The sequence below is a fragment of the Anser anser genome (assembly GCF_964211835.1).
Source record: "Anser anser genome assembly, chromosome: 18".
Classification (NCBI taxonomy): Eukaryota; Metazoa; Chordata; class Aves; order Anseriformes; family Anatidae; genus Anser; species Anser anser.
Window position 1 is genome coordinate 14,497,327 of NC_139739.1, and position 17,011 is coordinate 14,514,337.

The window sequence follows — 17,011 nt, forward strand, 5'->3', positions numbered from 1 at the left end:
CAGGGCCCCTGCCGGCACGCGGATCGCCCTCGGTCGGAGCTGCATGGTGCTGATCTTCGGTGCTACATCCCCAGCCCATCCCGAGCGCTGCGTGAGGAAGAGGGGCTGTGGCAAACGCTGTCTGGAGCCGTGTGAGCGCAGACCGCTGTGACGTGGGGCGGGGGGGTTCGGCCACTTCAATTTTGGTGCTTGCTGCTCGAGTTTGGTGGCTCGAGTGGCTGTGCTTGTTTCTGTGCGTGTAGTACGTCTGGAAGGGATTTGTCGCCCTTTGATAGAACCCTTAAGGTTGTTGATGCACCTCAAGCAGCGTGCAGGCTGGTGACGCCGTACCCGCGGCCGAAACCGCACCGGCTGCTGGCGTGTGCAGCCCTTCCACCGCGCTGCTTCTGCCCTGCGCCAGGAAGGAGCTGCCGGACCTGCAGCGTTTCTGATGGGCTAACGAATGAGCTGGAGTCGAGTTGGTTTTGTGCAACTAATCCTATCAGAGCTCTGGATTTCTATTTTTTTTTTAAAGTTGTCTGATATTTCTAGTGGTTGTTTTTGTAAATAGATGTGGTACAGCTGTAGTGATGTGGGAGGATTAAGGACTATGGATGCTTCCAAGACAGGTGAATAACGATGACAAAAGGAGATGCTGAAGTACATAGCCCCTGGGTGTCTGGTTGTTTTGGGTGTCAGTGGTCACATTCAGGTAAAGAATTCCTTTGAGGTTTTGAATTTCATCCAGCTTGGACCAAGCGGTCCGGCTAAAAGCAAAGCTGCCTTCATCAACCCAGCTTTGCTGCCTGGTTTTCTTCCGCACTCTTGGGAAGACAGGGGTTGTGAGGGAAGCTGAACATAGAGCCGTGGCCGTGGGAAGTGCCAGCAGGAGGTGAGTGTTCCCCTCCTGCCTCCACCCTGGTCCGCCTGGGCTAACCCATGCCCACTGCCACCTTTTGCTGCACGCAAAACCAGGCGCCTAATTCAGGTCGCTTGGGTGTTTCTCATGGAAAGCGAGTGAGCAGGAATTCCGCCTTGATGTGCAGCGTTTCCCAGGTGCCTTTTGCTGAGCCAGGGACCAAGGCTTTTATTCGGTAACTCTTGGTTTCGAGCGGAGTGAATTAAATGCAGGGATAAATCTGCAATCTGTTTTTAAGCAGGGAACTTCAGACTAATTCTTCAAGCATTTAGGTGAGTAGCTCTGCGGCTGTGACTTAACTATTTGCAGGAGGAGGCTCATGGCAGCTGGCAGAAGAGATGTAGAGCTGATTATAAGGATTCAGTAACCTCAAGCTGATGGAAAGTATCTTATCTCTGCTTTCCACAATCCTCCCTTGCAGTTTCTGCAACAGGATTATAACTAACTTGTGCTTAAGTCACCGCTAGAACAAGGGGGTTGCTTACGGGAGCAAAGCAGGAAGAGTATCGTGGCGTAACGAGCTGGGACGCGCGGTTACCTGTGGCAAGGAAAAGGCTTCGGTGGGGTCGGGCACACGTGCCTGAGCCGGACGGTGGCCCTGACCTGTCAGTGAATGCCCTGGTGTAACGGGGGGCTAGGGGGCTGTCGGAAGTCACAGCTCTGCTGCCGATAGGCGTGTACACGAGCTACTGCGGTGGGTTCAGGTACGTGTCCCCGTGTGGGTGTGGAGCTGTCCAGGAGGCTCTCTGTGGAAGTATGCGAGTGTTGGCTGTGCTCTTTGTGTCAAACCATGGATCCCGGCTCCATCTGGTTCTTGGATCTGGTAGCAGAAGCAGGAGTGCTTGTTAGGAGCTAAATCCCATCCAGGCCTTCCCCTCCAATTAACAGTTGCTGTCCCTACGTTGCTTGTGGGTTTTCCCTTGAAAAACTGCTGGTTCTTAGCCAGTGCAGAGGGATGCGTATGTCGGGTAAGCACACGAAGCTACACGTCGTAGTGTATGTGTGTTGCCAGCATTGTTTTTCCCTTGAGTGTGCAGCGTGTGGTGAGAGCTTCGTTTTCCAGATTTTGCCCTCTTTTCACCCAGATTGCCTTGAATGTCTGGGCACCTAGTTTTTTTTTTTTTTTAATATATATATATATATGTATACGTATACAGAAAATGGAATATAATCCTTTGTTGCTGTACGAACCTTGACGTCCAGCTGGAGTCGGAGCCCACCCAGGACAAGCTCTCGGTGCGTGCCCAGGTCCCCGCGCCGTGCCGGTTTGAACGCTCGCGGTGCCGCGCTGGCCGCAGCTGCTCGTGCCGCTGATTTGTGCCGCATTTTGCCTCTGGACCTGCTCGATCCCCCGGGACTAGTAAAATATTAAAGGCTGGGAAAATCCAATCCTCCTGCAGCAGAGGGGCAAGAAAACAGCCGTCAGGGGGGCGTGTGTGCAAACCGTGGAGGTTTTATTATGGGGCTCTCGGGGTGATCTGAAACGGAGCTGCGTGAGTAAAATGTATAATGAAGTTTCTTAGAAAAATGAAGAAATTCGGATGTATATTTTAAGCGAGCGTCCTAAAAATAACCTCCGGTAGCATTTAAAGGGACAAGCTTCCAAATATCATCTTCTGCACAAAACAGCATCCCTTTGGTTTTCGGACCGCATCTCCTGTAGCCTGCTGTGCATCGTTCCGGAGACAGCCATGGCGAATCCCTCCCGTGCTGCTACCCGGGGCTGAGTGTACCCCCCTTTTCGGGGAGGAGGATGCCTCTTCCTGGCAGAGATGGAGTTAAGGGCTGCTGTGTGTACTGAAGCCAGCAGTGGTGCATGCCGGTACCACGGGGTCTGGTGGCCGCTGCGAGCCGGTGCCGTAGTGCTCTGCTGTCAGCGTGGGGCGAGAAGTGGCGATGTGAGATGTGGGGCTGCGTGCGGCCGGGTCGCTGCCTGCTGAATAAGGACGATTGCTGAATCAGGACAATTTCTTCTCTCTTTATTTTTTTTTTCCTCCTCCATCATAAAGCTGATGGCCATGCAGCGTGTAGCCTCCGCGAGTGCAGCCCCGCTCTGGGCATGAAGGGCCGGGGCTGCTGGGAGTCAGGATCCGTCCGTTCCTTCTGCAACTCCGCCTGCCTCAACAAGTTCCCCAAGGGTCAGTGGCCATCCCGGCATGGCGGGGAGGGATGGGGGGGCCACCGTGGTGTGGCAGAGCCCCTGGGAGCCGTGGGGACAGCGGTCTGCAGGGCTGCAGCCCTGGGGTCTGTGTGTCCCGGAGCGAGACCTTCCCTGGCTTCAGGAAGGGGTTCTCGGGGAGGGCGTGCTGCGCCCTGCTCCCTTTGGGCTGGCGTTTGGAAGTGCAGAGCACTTACTTTAAAAAAATGGGGTGTTTAAAAAGAAAGTAAATCACGGTTTACTAATTTCTGGTGCTAAGAGGGTTAAATTGTAAGACATTTTGTTCATGTTGTGCACTTTAAATATCAAAAAGAATTGATTTGTTTGTGGTGTCAAATTAATTCCTGCCATAGACGGCCTGGTCAGCCCTATTACTTGGTTTCAGCAAATCAGATATGTTTGTTTAGCTCTAGGAGAAACTCCTCTGCAGTTAAGACAAAACGAGACCACTTGTGTACAGCCAGTGCTTCGGCATCTCGTGGCTCGCCAGCCAGAAGTGTCCTGCGGGACGTGTTTGTGTGAGCACCACCTGCTGCTGGGCAGCCGGGAGCCGACTGGTGCCGCCGGGACCCGCGCTCGCCGCCCTGCCTGCTCCCGGGCTCGTTTCAGCTGCGGTGCGAGGGCGGTGGGTTCGCTGGAGCTCCGCCAGGATCAGCTTTGGGTTTGTGCTGCCGGGGGAAGCCGGGCTACTAACAGCGGCAGGGTGACCCTCAGTACCGGCACGGTGCTCGGGACCATCCTTCCAGCGCGGAGAGCTGCTCTGATGCTCTGGGCCAGCGCCTCGCTGCTGGCTGTGCTTTTCTCGCCTTGCTGCAGTGCCCAGAGCTCTGCTCGTGGCTGGCGGTGCCGGGTGATGGACACCCGGCCTTCCCTGGTGGTCAAATCCAAGTGATGGTGGCTTTGGCTAGCTTGGGGTAATTCAGTAGGTTTGACGACGGAAGAGGCACAAATCATGCAAAAAGTCATTAAGGAATCAAGTCACTGCCTCCTCCTGTGGGGGATTCATCTCACCCGCCTGTAGGTGAGATCATGCAATATCAGAGTTAGAAGTGTGAGCCTGATCTAGTGAACTTGGGCTTCCTTTGGGGTTAGTAGAGAACCGGGCACCTCTGGAGAGACGTTTGCTTCCTTCCAAGGTAGGTGCTGGGATCGTGGGCAGCTTGCCCCATGCGTGCTGGTGTCTCGCTGCTGACCGCAAGGAAGACCCAGGACTTGCTCAGCCTTGGAATTTCTGTTTCTGGCTATCAAAAGAGAGGTGAGATGTCATCTCGTCTTTGGTAGCTACAGGTGGTTAAACTCACCACTTCCTTGCTGCAAACGCTGGTCCTATTTTATTTTTATTAACGCATGGTGGGAAGGTGTCTGCAGAGCGCTGCACAGCGTCAGTCTCCCCTTGGTGTGGTCCCTGCTCGTGGAGATGGCTCTGTCCTGCTCCCAAGCCTCATTTCACAGTAAGTTATTTTACCTAAAAGTAATTTCCTTTAAAAAAAAAAAAAAAAGGCATGGAAGGGAGAGATGCAAATAGGTCAAATCAAAATTCCAGCATTTGAGGATTTACAGCAGTCTTCAGGCAGATGGCAAAAAAGGTGTTTGTTTTTTTTTTTTAATTAAATCCAGATTGTCACCCTCCTTTCCTTTGGTTTTCCTCTCCAGCTGATGACGTGAGGACTGGCAGATCTCAGGTGCGTGCGCCTGGTGTGTGTAAGTTGGCTCCAGTGGGGAGCAAAGCGCCATAAGCCCAAATTAGGCTCGTGTCCACCCCCGAGGCGCTTGCAGCAGCTGGGCGTGCAGGCGCTCAATCTTCTCCTGGGCACGTGCATCACGGGACAGCGCATGCGAGATGTGAACCGGGTTGTATTAAACGTGCAAAATGCCCATGTGGTGCCTGATAGCCTCGGATTGCAGGGCAATGCTGCACAGGCAGGTGGTGAAGGAGAATCGGGAGGAAAATGCAGATATTTGCGTGTTTTAGCAACAAAAGCTGAACCCCACAGGCCGGAAAACACTGGCTGTTAAAATCAATTTACTGTAAAAACGTAATGCTCAGACTGTGCAGTGAAGGAGTCCCTGGTAAGCTCGTTCCACTTGGAAACGGCAATATTTTTTCCCAAAGTGAAGATATCTCCCAAGGATCCCTTGCTTTTCACTTAAAAATCGTTATATTGTAATAGTTGTTTTCTACAGAAAAAAATAGAAAGGCTTTAACTTCGTTTGTCTCACTGAAAAGGAACCCTTTGAGATATGTTTAAAATGCTGATGACTTCTAATGAGACCAGCCCGGCCCTTTGGGGGCAGGAGATGCCTTCAGCAGAGCCTCAGGCTGTGGGTGGTTTCTGCTGGGTGCCCCTTGTGTCTGCAAGGTGAAACCAATGCAGACCTCGCAGAGCGACAGAAGGAGGTGGAAATGGAAGTAAGGAGATGTTCAGTGCTCTTCTCTATTTGTATCTTGATCCTGTTCCGTTAGAGCCAGTGGGATCGTGGCTTGGCTTTGGTGACATCGGCCAGATCGAGGGGGGAGCACCGAGGTGCTGAGCACCTTGTCCTGCGCCATGTGAAAGGTCACACTGCCTTGCACAGACGCCCTGTGCTGTGGGGGCAGCCCCTGGACGGGCCAGCAGGCACACAACGAGCACACTCGCTGGGCGTGAGCAGGTCGGTAGGTAGCTGTCAGGTGTTAGCTTGTCTGGAGTTCTTTTATTTGAGGATCCCAAAGCTCTTTCCGGCACAGTCCAGCTTCCAAGGAAAGTTGCTGCAGAAACCTTCCTGCCGGGTCCTTTTGGAGCATTTGGTGACCCTGCTCTGAAATGTCAGCAGGTGCAAGCTGTCGTTAGCACTCGGTGAGAACATGGACGGTCACCTTCTGATGGAGGTCAGGTCCTGGGCTGCTGCTGGCCGGGCTCCCCAGCATTGTGGGCTCGCGGCACACACACGGATCAGTCGCTTCTAACCAGGACATGAGCTAAATGCACGAAGAAGGACACTTCTACAGCTGCACAGCAGAGTTTGTTTATTTTATGGCTGAGCTAGATGCTGCTTCGACAGCTGTTTAGAACTGGTGTGCAGATCCCTCTTGCTATGTAAGTAAGGATGCATTGATGGCCACATGCAGGTGGCCAGCAGGAAGAAGTGCTGTACTCGCTTGGTGATGGACAGCACTGTAGCCTGCTTCCAAAAGCAGAAGTGTTGATTCAGCCTTCTTCCAGATTTATTTAGAAATCTCCGAGGGAGACTGTTGTGTGAGAGTTACGACACCTCTTTCCTTGGCATAGCCAGCCAAGAGCAGATGAAGCCAAAAATAGACAGCAATATCTGATACCTGACGTGCGAAATTCACAGGCATGTCTCCATACCACTCCTCCTATGTGATAGAGTCTCTCTGGGTAGCACGTTTGCTGGAAAGGCATCTCACCGAGGTGTCAAGGCACAAGGAGATGACAAATCCGCTGCTGCTTCCCTCTGAATGATTCCACCAGCCGCAGCGGTGATGCTGCACCTTGTCCATCCCTGCTCCTCGCTGGGCACGCTGCTTTCCTTGCCAGAGCTCTCAGTTTGTTGAATCCTGGCATGGTCTCGCTGTTGTCACCTTCTGCTTGTCACTTGTCGTAGTTTGGGTTTGGATTTTCTTCCTTGCCTTGATCCTCTGAAGTAACGGTGTTGAGATGAAGTCTTTCATGGCTGGAGCGCCCTGCTTTGGGGCAGGCAGCCTGCCTCGTTCATTGCTGCTCGTTTCCATGTATGCTGGTCCTGCTGTTCCTCCCACCCGGCTGGGCCGTGGGCTTTGTGCTACCCCCTTTAATGGTGTTGCTTTCTCTGACCTTTGTTGGCTTCATGTGTTGCCTGCTTCCCTCCTGCTCAACCAGAAGGGTTGATGTTTCACTTGTGAGGGGCAGTTCGTTACTAAATGCAGAATAGGGATGTTTGGGTTTGCACATCCCCAGGACTTTTCCCTCTAGGTGGCTGAGACAGAAGAGCCTTGACATTAACCACTTCTAGCCCTCAGCGCAGGATCAGCCTGGAAAACCTCCAGTATTTTAACCAGAGCAGAGGGAGGAGCAGTTTGGATGGCTCTTGCAGAAGCAAGTGGGAGAGTGGATTGAGAGCAGCCCAGAGGAGAAGGACCTGGGGGTGTTGGTTGGTGAGAAGCTCCACGTGAGCCGTAAATGTGTGCTTGCAGCCCAGAAAGCCAACCGTATCCTGGGCTGGACCAAAAGCATCGTGGCCAGCAGGGCGAGGGGGGTGATTCTCCCCCCTCTGCTCTGCTCTCGTGACACCCCACCTGGAGCCCCGCGTTAAGCTCTGGGGTCCACAGCACAAGAAGGACATGGACCTGTTGGAGAGAGTCCAGAGGATGCCACGAGTGTGATCAAAGGAGCACCTCTCCTATGGAGACAGGCTGAGAGAGTTGGGGTTGTTCAGCCTGCAGAAAAGAAGGCTCCAGGGAGACCTCATAGAGGCCTTCCAGTAGCTAAAGGGGGCTACAAGAAAGCAGAAGAGGGACTCTTTTATCAGGGAGTGCAGCAATAGGACAAGGCATAACGGCTTTAAGCTTAAAGAGGGTAGATTTAGATGAGATACTTGGAAGAAATTCTTCGTGATGAGGGTGGTGAGGCACTGGAACAGGTTGTCCAGAGAAGCTGTGGATGCCCCATCCCTGGAAGTGCTCAAGGCCAGGTTGGATGGGGCTTTGAGCGACCTGGTTTGGTGGGAGGTGTCTCAGCCCCTGGCAGGAGTTGGAAGCAGATGGGCTGCTGCTTTGACTAGGTTCTTTCCAACCCAAACCTTTCTATGATTCCATGGTTCAAGGGAGCAGTGACCCCTCCAGCCACCCTCTACAGAGCTCTCTCTCTCGACCTGTGCAGGCAGATGCAGATGCATGCACAAGGCAAGGCACGGAGGCACCGCTCTGACTCCGAGGAGCCTCTGCAGCCCCGCCGGGCTTGCTTGGACCAGTGCGTAGGGCAGCGAGCAGCCCTGCTGCCCGGTGACGTCCTTCTTTGCCAACAAGGAGCACTGCATTGCCTACCAAGCTGGCTGGGCCACCTCTTCCACCACAAGGAGGGTGGGAAGGGAAGGATGACGCTGCCCTCCGTCCGCAGGTGAGATGCACGAGCGCGCTGGCGGCTCCAGGGCTTTGTGGCCATCAGAATCGTGTGCCGAGCAGGAGGACCGTTCATTTTGCTTGGGGACGCTGCCCTCTCCGCCCCTTTCCCATTCATTTATAACCGCCGTGGAGATCTCTTCCTGCGCGCGTGCGCGGAGACTTTGTGCGCGTAGTGTGGAGGAACCTGAGGGCGCGCAGGTGCCGGCGGAGATGCGTGCGCTCCTGGTGCCAGAGCCGCGCAGCGCCAGGCTGGAGATGTTCTCCGCCAGAGCTAATCAGCAGCAGCCACTAACAATGCAGGCTTATTAGCTGTGTCTTCAACACAAAGAGTAATTAGGGAGGAAGTGGCCGTCTTTACAGCCTGGTGCTGTAATTAGAGACTGGAAACGGTTTATAGAACTGGAAGGAGCGGAGATGAACTCTGAGCTCCATCCACGTGGATCTGCAAATAGAGGCCCTGTGCACAGCACAAAGTGATTTATTTTTTGCTGCTTTACTGACGAGGCTGCACTGAAGGCCAGCACAGCGCTTCTGGGGGAGAAGATGCTGCGTCAGTTAACTGCCTGGCTCTGTGGGCGCGCGGTTCCCAGCCAAACCCGGATCGGGGGCAGATGATGGAGGAGCAGTTCCAGGGGCAAATTGCTGGTTTGGAGGATGTATTTCCACTAAGTCCTTGATAGTAACTGCTGTGTGGGGAGTAGCATGTGGCCAAACATCTGTGAGCCACTGCCTGTCCTGCCTTGTAGTCCAGTGGAGATGAAATTATTGCTGCTGTGCCTGTAGTTCATGGGATTAAAACTGGCTTCACTCTCGCTCATCCAGCAGAAAACTAACCCAGCCACCGGGGGAAGGATGCAGAGTGGGGTTTGGTGGGTAATGCGGGCTCATTGCAGGGGTGGACGAACCCTGAGGAGCCTCAACGTGCCAACTGAGGCTCCCTGGTTGCCCCAGGCCTGGCACGGACTTGGGCAGCACAGGGATGGCTCAGTTAAAGGGTGCTGCACCTCGCCCCTTCCCAGAAGGGAACCGACGCTGGGTCAAGGTCACCGAAGGCAGTGGTGGGCAGAGCAGCTCCGATGGTGTCTGGAGCTGGCTGGGTGTCCGGGGAGGGGGTCAGCATCCAACCCCGAGGGGACAGCTTGCTTTGCTCCTTCCAGCTCACGGTTAATGCCCTCGCCCCTTGCCCAAGCAGCGAGCCGCTGCAGGGCCGGATTCTGCCTGTGGCTGCGCACGCCCTCGTGGAGGCAGCGAGCGTGGCTGAGCCAGGAGCACTTTGGATGCACCTCTTCTGAACAAAACCCCAAGGCACTGCAGCATAGGGCTGGGAAGGTCTCTCCATCACAAAGAGAGCATTTAATGGCAGAGTTCTTCATGCCTGTGCCAAGCTGGCAGGTGACGCGGTACATCAGGTTTTTGCAGGTGTTCCTGGCTGCTTAGGGCACGTTCCTGTGCTGGCTGGATTCCTCACCTTCAAAAAATAAAGCCTCACGGTGGAGCAGAAGGGAGAAACCTGGCTCCAGGAGACGGAGGTGCTGGAGGCAGGACTGTTCCCCCAGGTAGTGCTGTGATGTCTGGCGCAGCCTCCCGGAGCCCCTTGTGCTGGTTTTGCAGCAGATCATCAAGGGCACCAGCAAGAAAGACTCTGCCCTGTTTAGCAGTTATTTTCTGATAAGACCAGGGAGTTTGGAAAGCTTTGGAAAACATTTTCTGTCTCTGAGCTGTAGGCTACAAGGCAAATGTGCTGGGTTGGGTGTTTTTAACTTTCTTTTTTTTTTCCTTCCCCTTCTTTTTGAAGGGAAGGAGCAAAACTGTGCTTCTCTGCAGACCTCCTCGTGTCACTGGGCGGACTCTGGCTCTCTCTCACGCCCCGCTGTCTCCATGAGATTCCTTAAACACCAAACTTGTCCTTGGCAGGTTTCAGATTTCCAGGAACTTCGTGAAACCTCGGGGTGTGAGTTCACATTGAGCAGTCCAGCCTGCTGCCCTCCCGTGTCCCGCCTTCCTGCTGCTCCCCGGCAGCTCTAGTGGCAGGAGGCTGTTGTTTGCACGAGATGTTGCAGCTCCACCACCACTGGTCCCATGGCTGGAATCGCATTGGAGAGGGGGCCAAAAGGAGCAATGTTATCCACCTGGGGGTTGGCTTGCAGCTACACCAGACGGTGCGTGCCCTGAAAGCGCGGCACTGATGTGGGGCTGCAGCTGGAGGCACGCTGGGCAGCTCCTGGACTCTCCTTCAAGAAGCGAGCAGCACCGAGGCGATGGCACCTGCGGTCGTGAAAGATGGAGGGGAAGCCGAGAACAGATTTCTTTTGTTGCACCTTGCAAGCTTCTGGAGCGTGACCTTGCTGCTGCAGGAAGGCTCTGTCGGGAGGTGGGGCGGCAGGGAGCCCGCGTTGACAGTCCATCGCTCGGGGGTGGCGGAAGGGCTCCGACTGCCGGGCTGCGGGAATGCTGAGCGCTGTCACTTGGTGTGAGCGTCCGTCTGAGCCCTGCCCGTGACGGGCCGATTTGTCACCGAGCGGGACTGATGAAATTATCTTTCCATTTGTAGGAAGCGAGTTGTTAGGGCTGTTTGCCCATTAATGATTTTTCTTTTGCCCCCGCCTTGAGGAGTTCAGTGCTTTGTTACCTGCCTGCTCTGGCGTGTTTGGGAAGACTTGCTGCCCAGAAAGCGGAGAGGAGAAGGGAGGAGGAAGGGAAGGCAGCAGAGCTGCCTGGGGCTGCACAGCTCCGTCGGTGCAAGCGGCCGTGTGCCTGCCCTCTGCCGTAGCATCCTCAGACGTGGTGTTTTAATCTCTCAATGATATTTAGCAGAAACACGAAGCGGGGAAAATAGGTGCTTCCTCTTCGTGCCGCTGCCCTGGCACATCACGCACTGAGCCAGTGTCGGAACAGGAGTGGCTTGGCAGCGAGCTGGGTGCGCTGCCGCACAACCCCCTGATCAGTACCTGCAGCTTTGCTGCCCTTTGTGAATTAAAAGGGGTTGAGTGGAGCTGATAAAGTGCGGCTTTAATTGACGTTCCTGTAGTCGTGTAAAATGCAAGTTTTGTTGTGCAGGCATTCATCCAACCTCATGCAGGGGGGAGGTTAGCAGTCTTTCCGGAAGCCCTGCTAGCAGTTGTTGGTTTAGTTTGTAAACGCGTGCAGCCAGTCTCTGGCTCAGATTCGGACGTCTCGCTGCGTGTGTGGGAGCCCCCAGCCTGCAGCGGGGTTCCCATGCGGCACCCGGGGTGCACGTCCTTGTCCCAGCGCGGGTTTGCTGTGTTCCTCGCTCGGTGAAAGATCTCTTGGGTGAAATCCTGTATTTTTCTGGGGTTTCACCCTTGCTGTCTGTTGCATGTTCTTTATTAAGGGACTAACAAAAGCTTTATCTTTCCTTCCAGTTCAAAGCCTTACAAAGTCTGTCCTGGCAGCCCAGCGCTCGCAGAGAGGCTGGTGGAGGTGTGTGCTGCGGGGCATTGCCGTGCCTGCTTGTGAGTACCGCAGGAACAGGGCTTGAAACCAAAAGCAGAAGCAGTGGGAAGAGGGCTTAGGTCGGACTCCTCGGGACTGCTCGTGAGTTGCTTTCGCCCTCTCTGTGCCTGGGGCTCTCCGTTACGCTGGGGCGGTGGAGCAAAGGGGCTGAGAGATTTCCAGGTCACTCACATCCCTCTGTTTCCACTGACCCTTCCTGACCCATGTGGAACTGGAAGAAGGTGGGTAACCGACACCTGCTCTGATCCTCTTACGCACGGGTAAGCTGAGCATAGGTGGCTCAGGCAGATGTAAACACGCGTAAGGGCACGCATTAACGGGCCGGGGTCCGTGTCGCGCTGCCTGGCAGCTCAGCCTGGGTAGCTCTGTAATGGTTTCTCCAAAATCTTTGCTTGTGCAACTGGCTGAGCTGAGCTTACAAGTCTGTAGGGATACAACTGTGCAGGCTGTGCGTTACCCATTGCATTTGGCAGGAAAAAAGCTTGTCCTTCCCTGAGCTGCTCCGGGCAGCGTTGCAGAAGCAGAGGTTTCAGGACGGGCTGTGTCGCTGGTGCGAGCACTTTGAAGCCCCCGGGGCTGACAAATTTTCCTGTCCTATTCCTGGTCCTGCTGCGGCCACAGTTCCGCAGGGACAGTGCTGTCACAGCCCCGTGACCTCCTCCTTGCTTCCGTTTGCATCGCTGCTCCCCTCCCGGGAGCACGGTCCCCTGTCACTTCGTTCATGTTACTGGGGGCTGGCAGGGAAGGAGAGAGCTGACGGGAGCGTCGGAGCGTCCTCTGTCCATCTCCGACCGGCTTTGGGAAGAAGAGAGAGCCTGGGGCAGGCTGCGTTTTCCCTGCTGACAAGAGACGGCCAGAAGAAGACTTTTTTTTTAAATAAACACCCGGCTGTTCCGCCAGCAGTGTTCCCTGTTCCTGCCGCTCCTCACGGCAGCTCCGCTCCTTGCTCTGCTGAAATCGTAGCCAGGCCTGCGGCTGGAAAACATTTGAGCATCATTAAAAATGTACGTTCAGTGACGCGCTTGGAGGCTACCCGAGACCTTAGGTGGTTTTAAATAGCTGTGTGCAGGGCGCTGGGGAAGAGGAGGCAGGGATGGGAGCCGGGGCACGCCAAGCTGCGGTGGGGCACAGCCTTGCGACCCGTGGACATGCGGAGGGAGGTATCCAGTGGGTTTTCGTCTCAAAAAAAACCTCACAGAACAAGCCAACCCCAATGGTGATTTTGCTGATCTGGGAACGTGCGGGTTTCAGCAGGGGTGTCACTGCCAGCCAGCTCTTTCCGACGAGGCTGGGAGTGGGGCTGTGCGTGGCAGGGCTGGCAGAGCCCCGCGTCCTGTGCAGCCCTGCAACAAGGCTCCCATCCCCTTGCTGGGGGCAACGCCAGGCTGCGGGAGTGGTGCAAATTCCTACCAATCCATTGATGCTGAAGGATTTAGTACAGAAATGGACAGACGCAATTAAATAACAAAGTTTGTATGTTTTTTTTTCCCACGTGCTTTGTTGGTCTGTTCAACAAGAGCAAACGATGCTCACTTATTTCTGACAACGCTCTGTTTGTGTGGCTAAGTGTTCGTCAGCTGGCTTGGCGGTAGTCCTGAAGCCCTGGGGAGCGCGAGTCCTCCCTGCAGAGCTGTCTCGGTCTGCGTGTTGGCTGTGAACTCGGAGATCACCTGGAAATTAGAGAAAAGATGCTTTAGTAAAGTGCGAATTCGTAATTGTTGGCCCAAGGCTGAGAATGGGTTGCAGAGGTTTTTGCTTCTCTGTTGCTGATACGAATATAGCCCAAGAGTTGGGAAGCTCTGATGTGCATTTGGTAGGTTTGGGAGTTGGTGGAGCCGTGTAAGCAGACATCTGAGCTCCCTGGGCCAAACCGCAGAGCAACCCCGGGGGAAGACTGGGCCTCCTGCAAGCCCGGCCTGCTCCCTTCGCCCTGGGCATGGCCGTGGGGAGGCGTCCTTAGCCCTGTGCCTGGCTGGCTGCGGACCCCACAGGAAGCAGAAAACGGAGGGATATGGAGCCTGCGGCGGAGATGGCAGCCCTGGGACACGGTGGGGGATCTGCTCCTCCTCAGGAGGCTTCTGGTTCTGGGCCAACACCTGCAGCACGAATTGGGCTTGGGAGTTTCTATAAATGCAGGGGTTATCGGGGCTGCCTGAACTATGGCTGTGTTGATCTCCGTTCCGTCTGCTGGGTAATGTAGTGAACCAAGAGTACCCCAAAGGCATGGTCTCAATGTTGCCATCAAAATCCCGTGGCAGAGGTTGTGTTGAAAGGGCTGGATACCGTAGGTGGGCTGGGACTCGCTCCGCGTCATTGTCATCATTTCTTCTTCGGTGAAGTCAGCAGAAGAGGAGCAGTTTTTGAAAGACTTTGACCCTTGCTGGGTGGCACATGTGGACCAATATGGACAAGCGTGGAGCCTCTTGGTGTCCTTCATTCACTATATTTGCTTTAATTTAATTTAATACAGAGTAGCACCCGGAGAGCTGACCAGCATGCAGCATGCTTTTGTTTGTTTGTTTTCGTTTTGTTGAATCTTTTAACTTCTTGGAAGCTCTGCTCTGTGCTCAGTAACTCCTGAAGCAATCTGTGAATGAAAATCTGGCACAAAAACCTGCAGTTGCTAAAGGTGTGAGAGGGAATGGGAACCCTCTGTGGACGAGGCAGCGTTGTAAAAGGGGATCTCTGCTGCAGCGTGGATCCACGGGGAGGGGGAGACAGGTGTGTGATGGTTGGGGGCTGATCTGCTGGAGAGCAGCTCTGCAGAGAGGGACCTGAGGGTCCTGGGGGACAGCAGGGTGACCGTGAGCCAGCAATGTGCCCGTGTGGCCAAGAAGGCCAACGGTACCGTGGGGTGCAGTCAGAAGAGTGTTGCCAGCAGGTTGACGGAGGTGATCCTACCCCTCTGCTCAGCCCCGGTGAGGCCACACCTGGAGTATTGTGCCCAGTTCTGGGCTCCCCAGTGTCAGAGGGACACAGAAATACTGGAGCGAGCTTAGGGGAGGGCTGTGAAGATGATTAGAGGACTGGAGAACCTGTTGTACGAGGACAGGCTGAGTAGCCTGGAAAGGAGAAGACTGAGAGGAGACCTCATCGATGTACATAAATATCTGAGGGGAGGGTGTTGAGAGGCTGGAGCTGGTCTCTTTTCAGTTGTGCCCAGCGACAGGACGAGAGGCAACGGGCACAAACTGAAGCACAGGAGGTTCCGGCTCAGTATGAGGGGGCACTGGGAAGGTGACAGGGCACGGGGACAGGTTGCTCAGAGAGGTTGAGCAGTCTCCTTTTCTGGGGATATTCAGACCCCGCCTGGAAGGCATCCTGCGCAAGGTGCTCTACGTGATCCTGCTCGGCAGGGGGGTTGGACGCGATGATCTTCAGATGTCCCTTCCCACCTCGGCCGTTCTGTGATGCTGTGATCCTGTGGGATGTGGGTAGCAGAAGCCCACTGCTGTTGCAGAATGCCTGCTGTGAGGAACGAGCCAGGTGCCTGCGTGCCTGCGCTGGTGGGCCCAGACCCCGAGGTGCTCCTCCAGGGGTGCTGGGAGGATCCAGGGCTGTGCTGTCGGGGCCTGTGCTGGGATCCTGGCCTTGGTGCTGCGAGATGCTCCGTGGTGCCGGCAGCGGAGACCTCCGTTGTGGCTTCCCCGTGCGGATCTTCACCAGCACAGGGTTCACCAGAAAAGTATTTTTCTTCTTCCCAGGCATTAGTTGTGTAAATGCTCGGTCAGCTGTGATGTGGCGCCCCTTGGAGGCGTGCTGGGCACGCACCAGTCTCCCTGGTCCATCCATCCAGGGGTGGTGGGGCTGGCAGGGCCGTCATGGCCAGTCGTGCAGGTGTGGATGAAAGCAAAGCGGCAGCCTCTGGGGACCACAATTAGCGGTGCCTGTAAAAGAGGAGGCAGGCGTTAACACAGCGAAGCAGAGCGTTGTGCCCTGAGCTGGCCCCGCTGCTCAGGTCAGTACGCAGTGTGTTGATGCTGTTCCCAGTTGTATAACGAAAATTTTCTATTTTTATCAGGCTTTTTTTTTTTTCTTTCCTGATGATGTGATGTGCAGTGTGAGCGGACAATTTTCTGGTAATGAATGGTTATTTCCCTGTAATCACACCTTCACAACCGTTCCTTTTTTTTCATTTTTATTCAGAACTGCCTGTTGGGGACAGGAAGGGGCATTTGGCTATGCCCAACGCAGCCAACTTGTCACCGTTGGAACAATGGCATCAGCTGTGGATTTGTTTTCATCTCCGGTTGTGCTCCCTGCCAGCTCTGCTCTTAGGGACACGCGGCTCTGGTTCAGCCAGTCCGAGCTCAGCTGGGCGGTTCTGGTGGCTGCCCGGTGCGTTCCTCTGGCAATGGAGAGCGGGCCCTCACCCTGCCTCCTCCTAAAGCACGTGTGCCGTGATCTGCTTGCAAAGAAAGTCCTCCTGGCTTCTCTGGAAGAGAGTTTTGGGGAGCTTTTTAAGAAATCTGCTTTGAAGACGCATGGGAGCAGCACTGAGGAGGAGCCCCCGCAGGAGCAGGCCCCCGGGCCGGAGCTGCAGCCCGTGTAGAGGAGCCCACGCAGGAGCAGGGGGTCTGGGGGGAGCTGCCGCCCGTGGGGGACCCGTGCTGGAGCAGTTTGCTCCTGGGGGATGGACCCCGTGGTACAGACCTGTTTTGGAGCGGTTCTTGAAGAGCTGCTGCCTGTGGGCAGCCCCCGCAGGCTCAGTTCGGGAAGGACGGCATCCCGTGGGAGGGACCCCACGGGGAGCAGGGGCAGAGAGGGACCGTGGAGGAGCGGCGGGGACAAAGGGGACTGACCGCAGCCCCCATTCCCTTGCACCTCTCAGGGAGAGAAGGTGGAAGAGGCAGGATGGGGGGAAGGTGTTTTTAGTTTGTTTTCTTTGTTCCTCACTGCTCTAGCGTGTTAGTAATAGGTAATGAATTCCATTCATCTTCCTGTGCTGAGTCTGTTTTGCTCCTGACGATATTGTTGAGTGCTCCTTGTCCTTACCTCAACCCTTGAGCCCTCTTCATCATATTTTCTCCCCTTTTCCCTTTGGGGAGGGGGACAGAGAGTGGCTGTAGTGGAGCTCAGCTGCCCAGCTGAGTAAAACCCCCACATGCAGTAACCGAGGCTCTTGGCTTCTTCTCCATTCCGTTGTGGACACGGAGAACAGATCGTTCCCTTCTGCTTTGCAGAAATTGTTATTTGTAGACCGTTAGCATGTCTCCAGTCACTGTTCTCCGGTTTTTGCTGAACACCATCCTTTATTTCGGTCTCTCCCTGTAGGTTGTTTTCCAGCCCCGCTGTCATTTGCATTGATAGCTTTTTATGGTCACATCTGTTTTAGGAGTGCAGAATCCCAAACTGGGTACGGGCTGGTGGGGACTGATCG

At 54.9% G+C, this 17,011-nt stretch overlaps 1 protein-coding gene across 7 annotated transcripts in view; it reads left to right on the forward strand.

The window, feature by feature from the left end:
* Nucleotides 1-17,011, forward strand: part of OSBP2 (oxysterol binding protein 2) — a 96,584-nt gene that overhangs the window by 42,958 nt on the left and 36,615 nt on the right. Inside the window, exon 1 of one of the 7 annotated variants that reach the window (XM_083804504.1) lies at nucleotides 8-3,036. The exons of the other annotated variants lie outside the window; for them this stretch is intronic. Coding sequence (XP_083660630.1) covers nucleotides 2,958-3,036 — 79 coding nt within the window. The 5' untranslated portion in view covers nucleotides 8-2,957. Of the gene's footprint in view, nucleotides 1-7; nucleotides 3,037-17,011 lie in introns of those variants that run through there. 7 annotated transcript variants of the gene reach the window in all.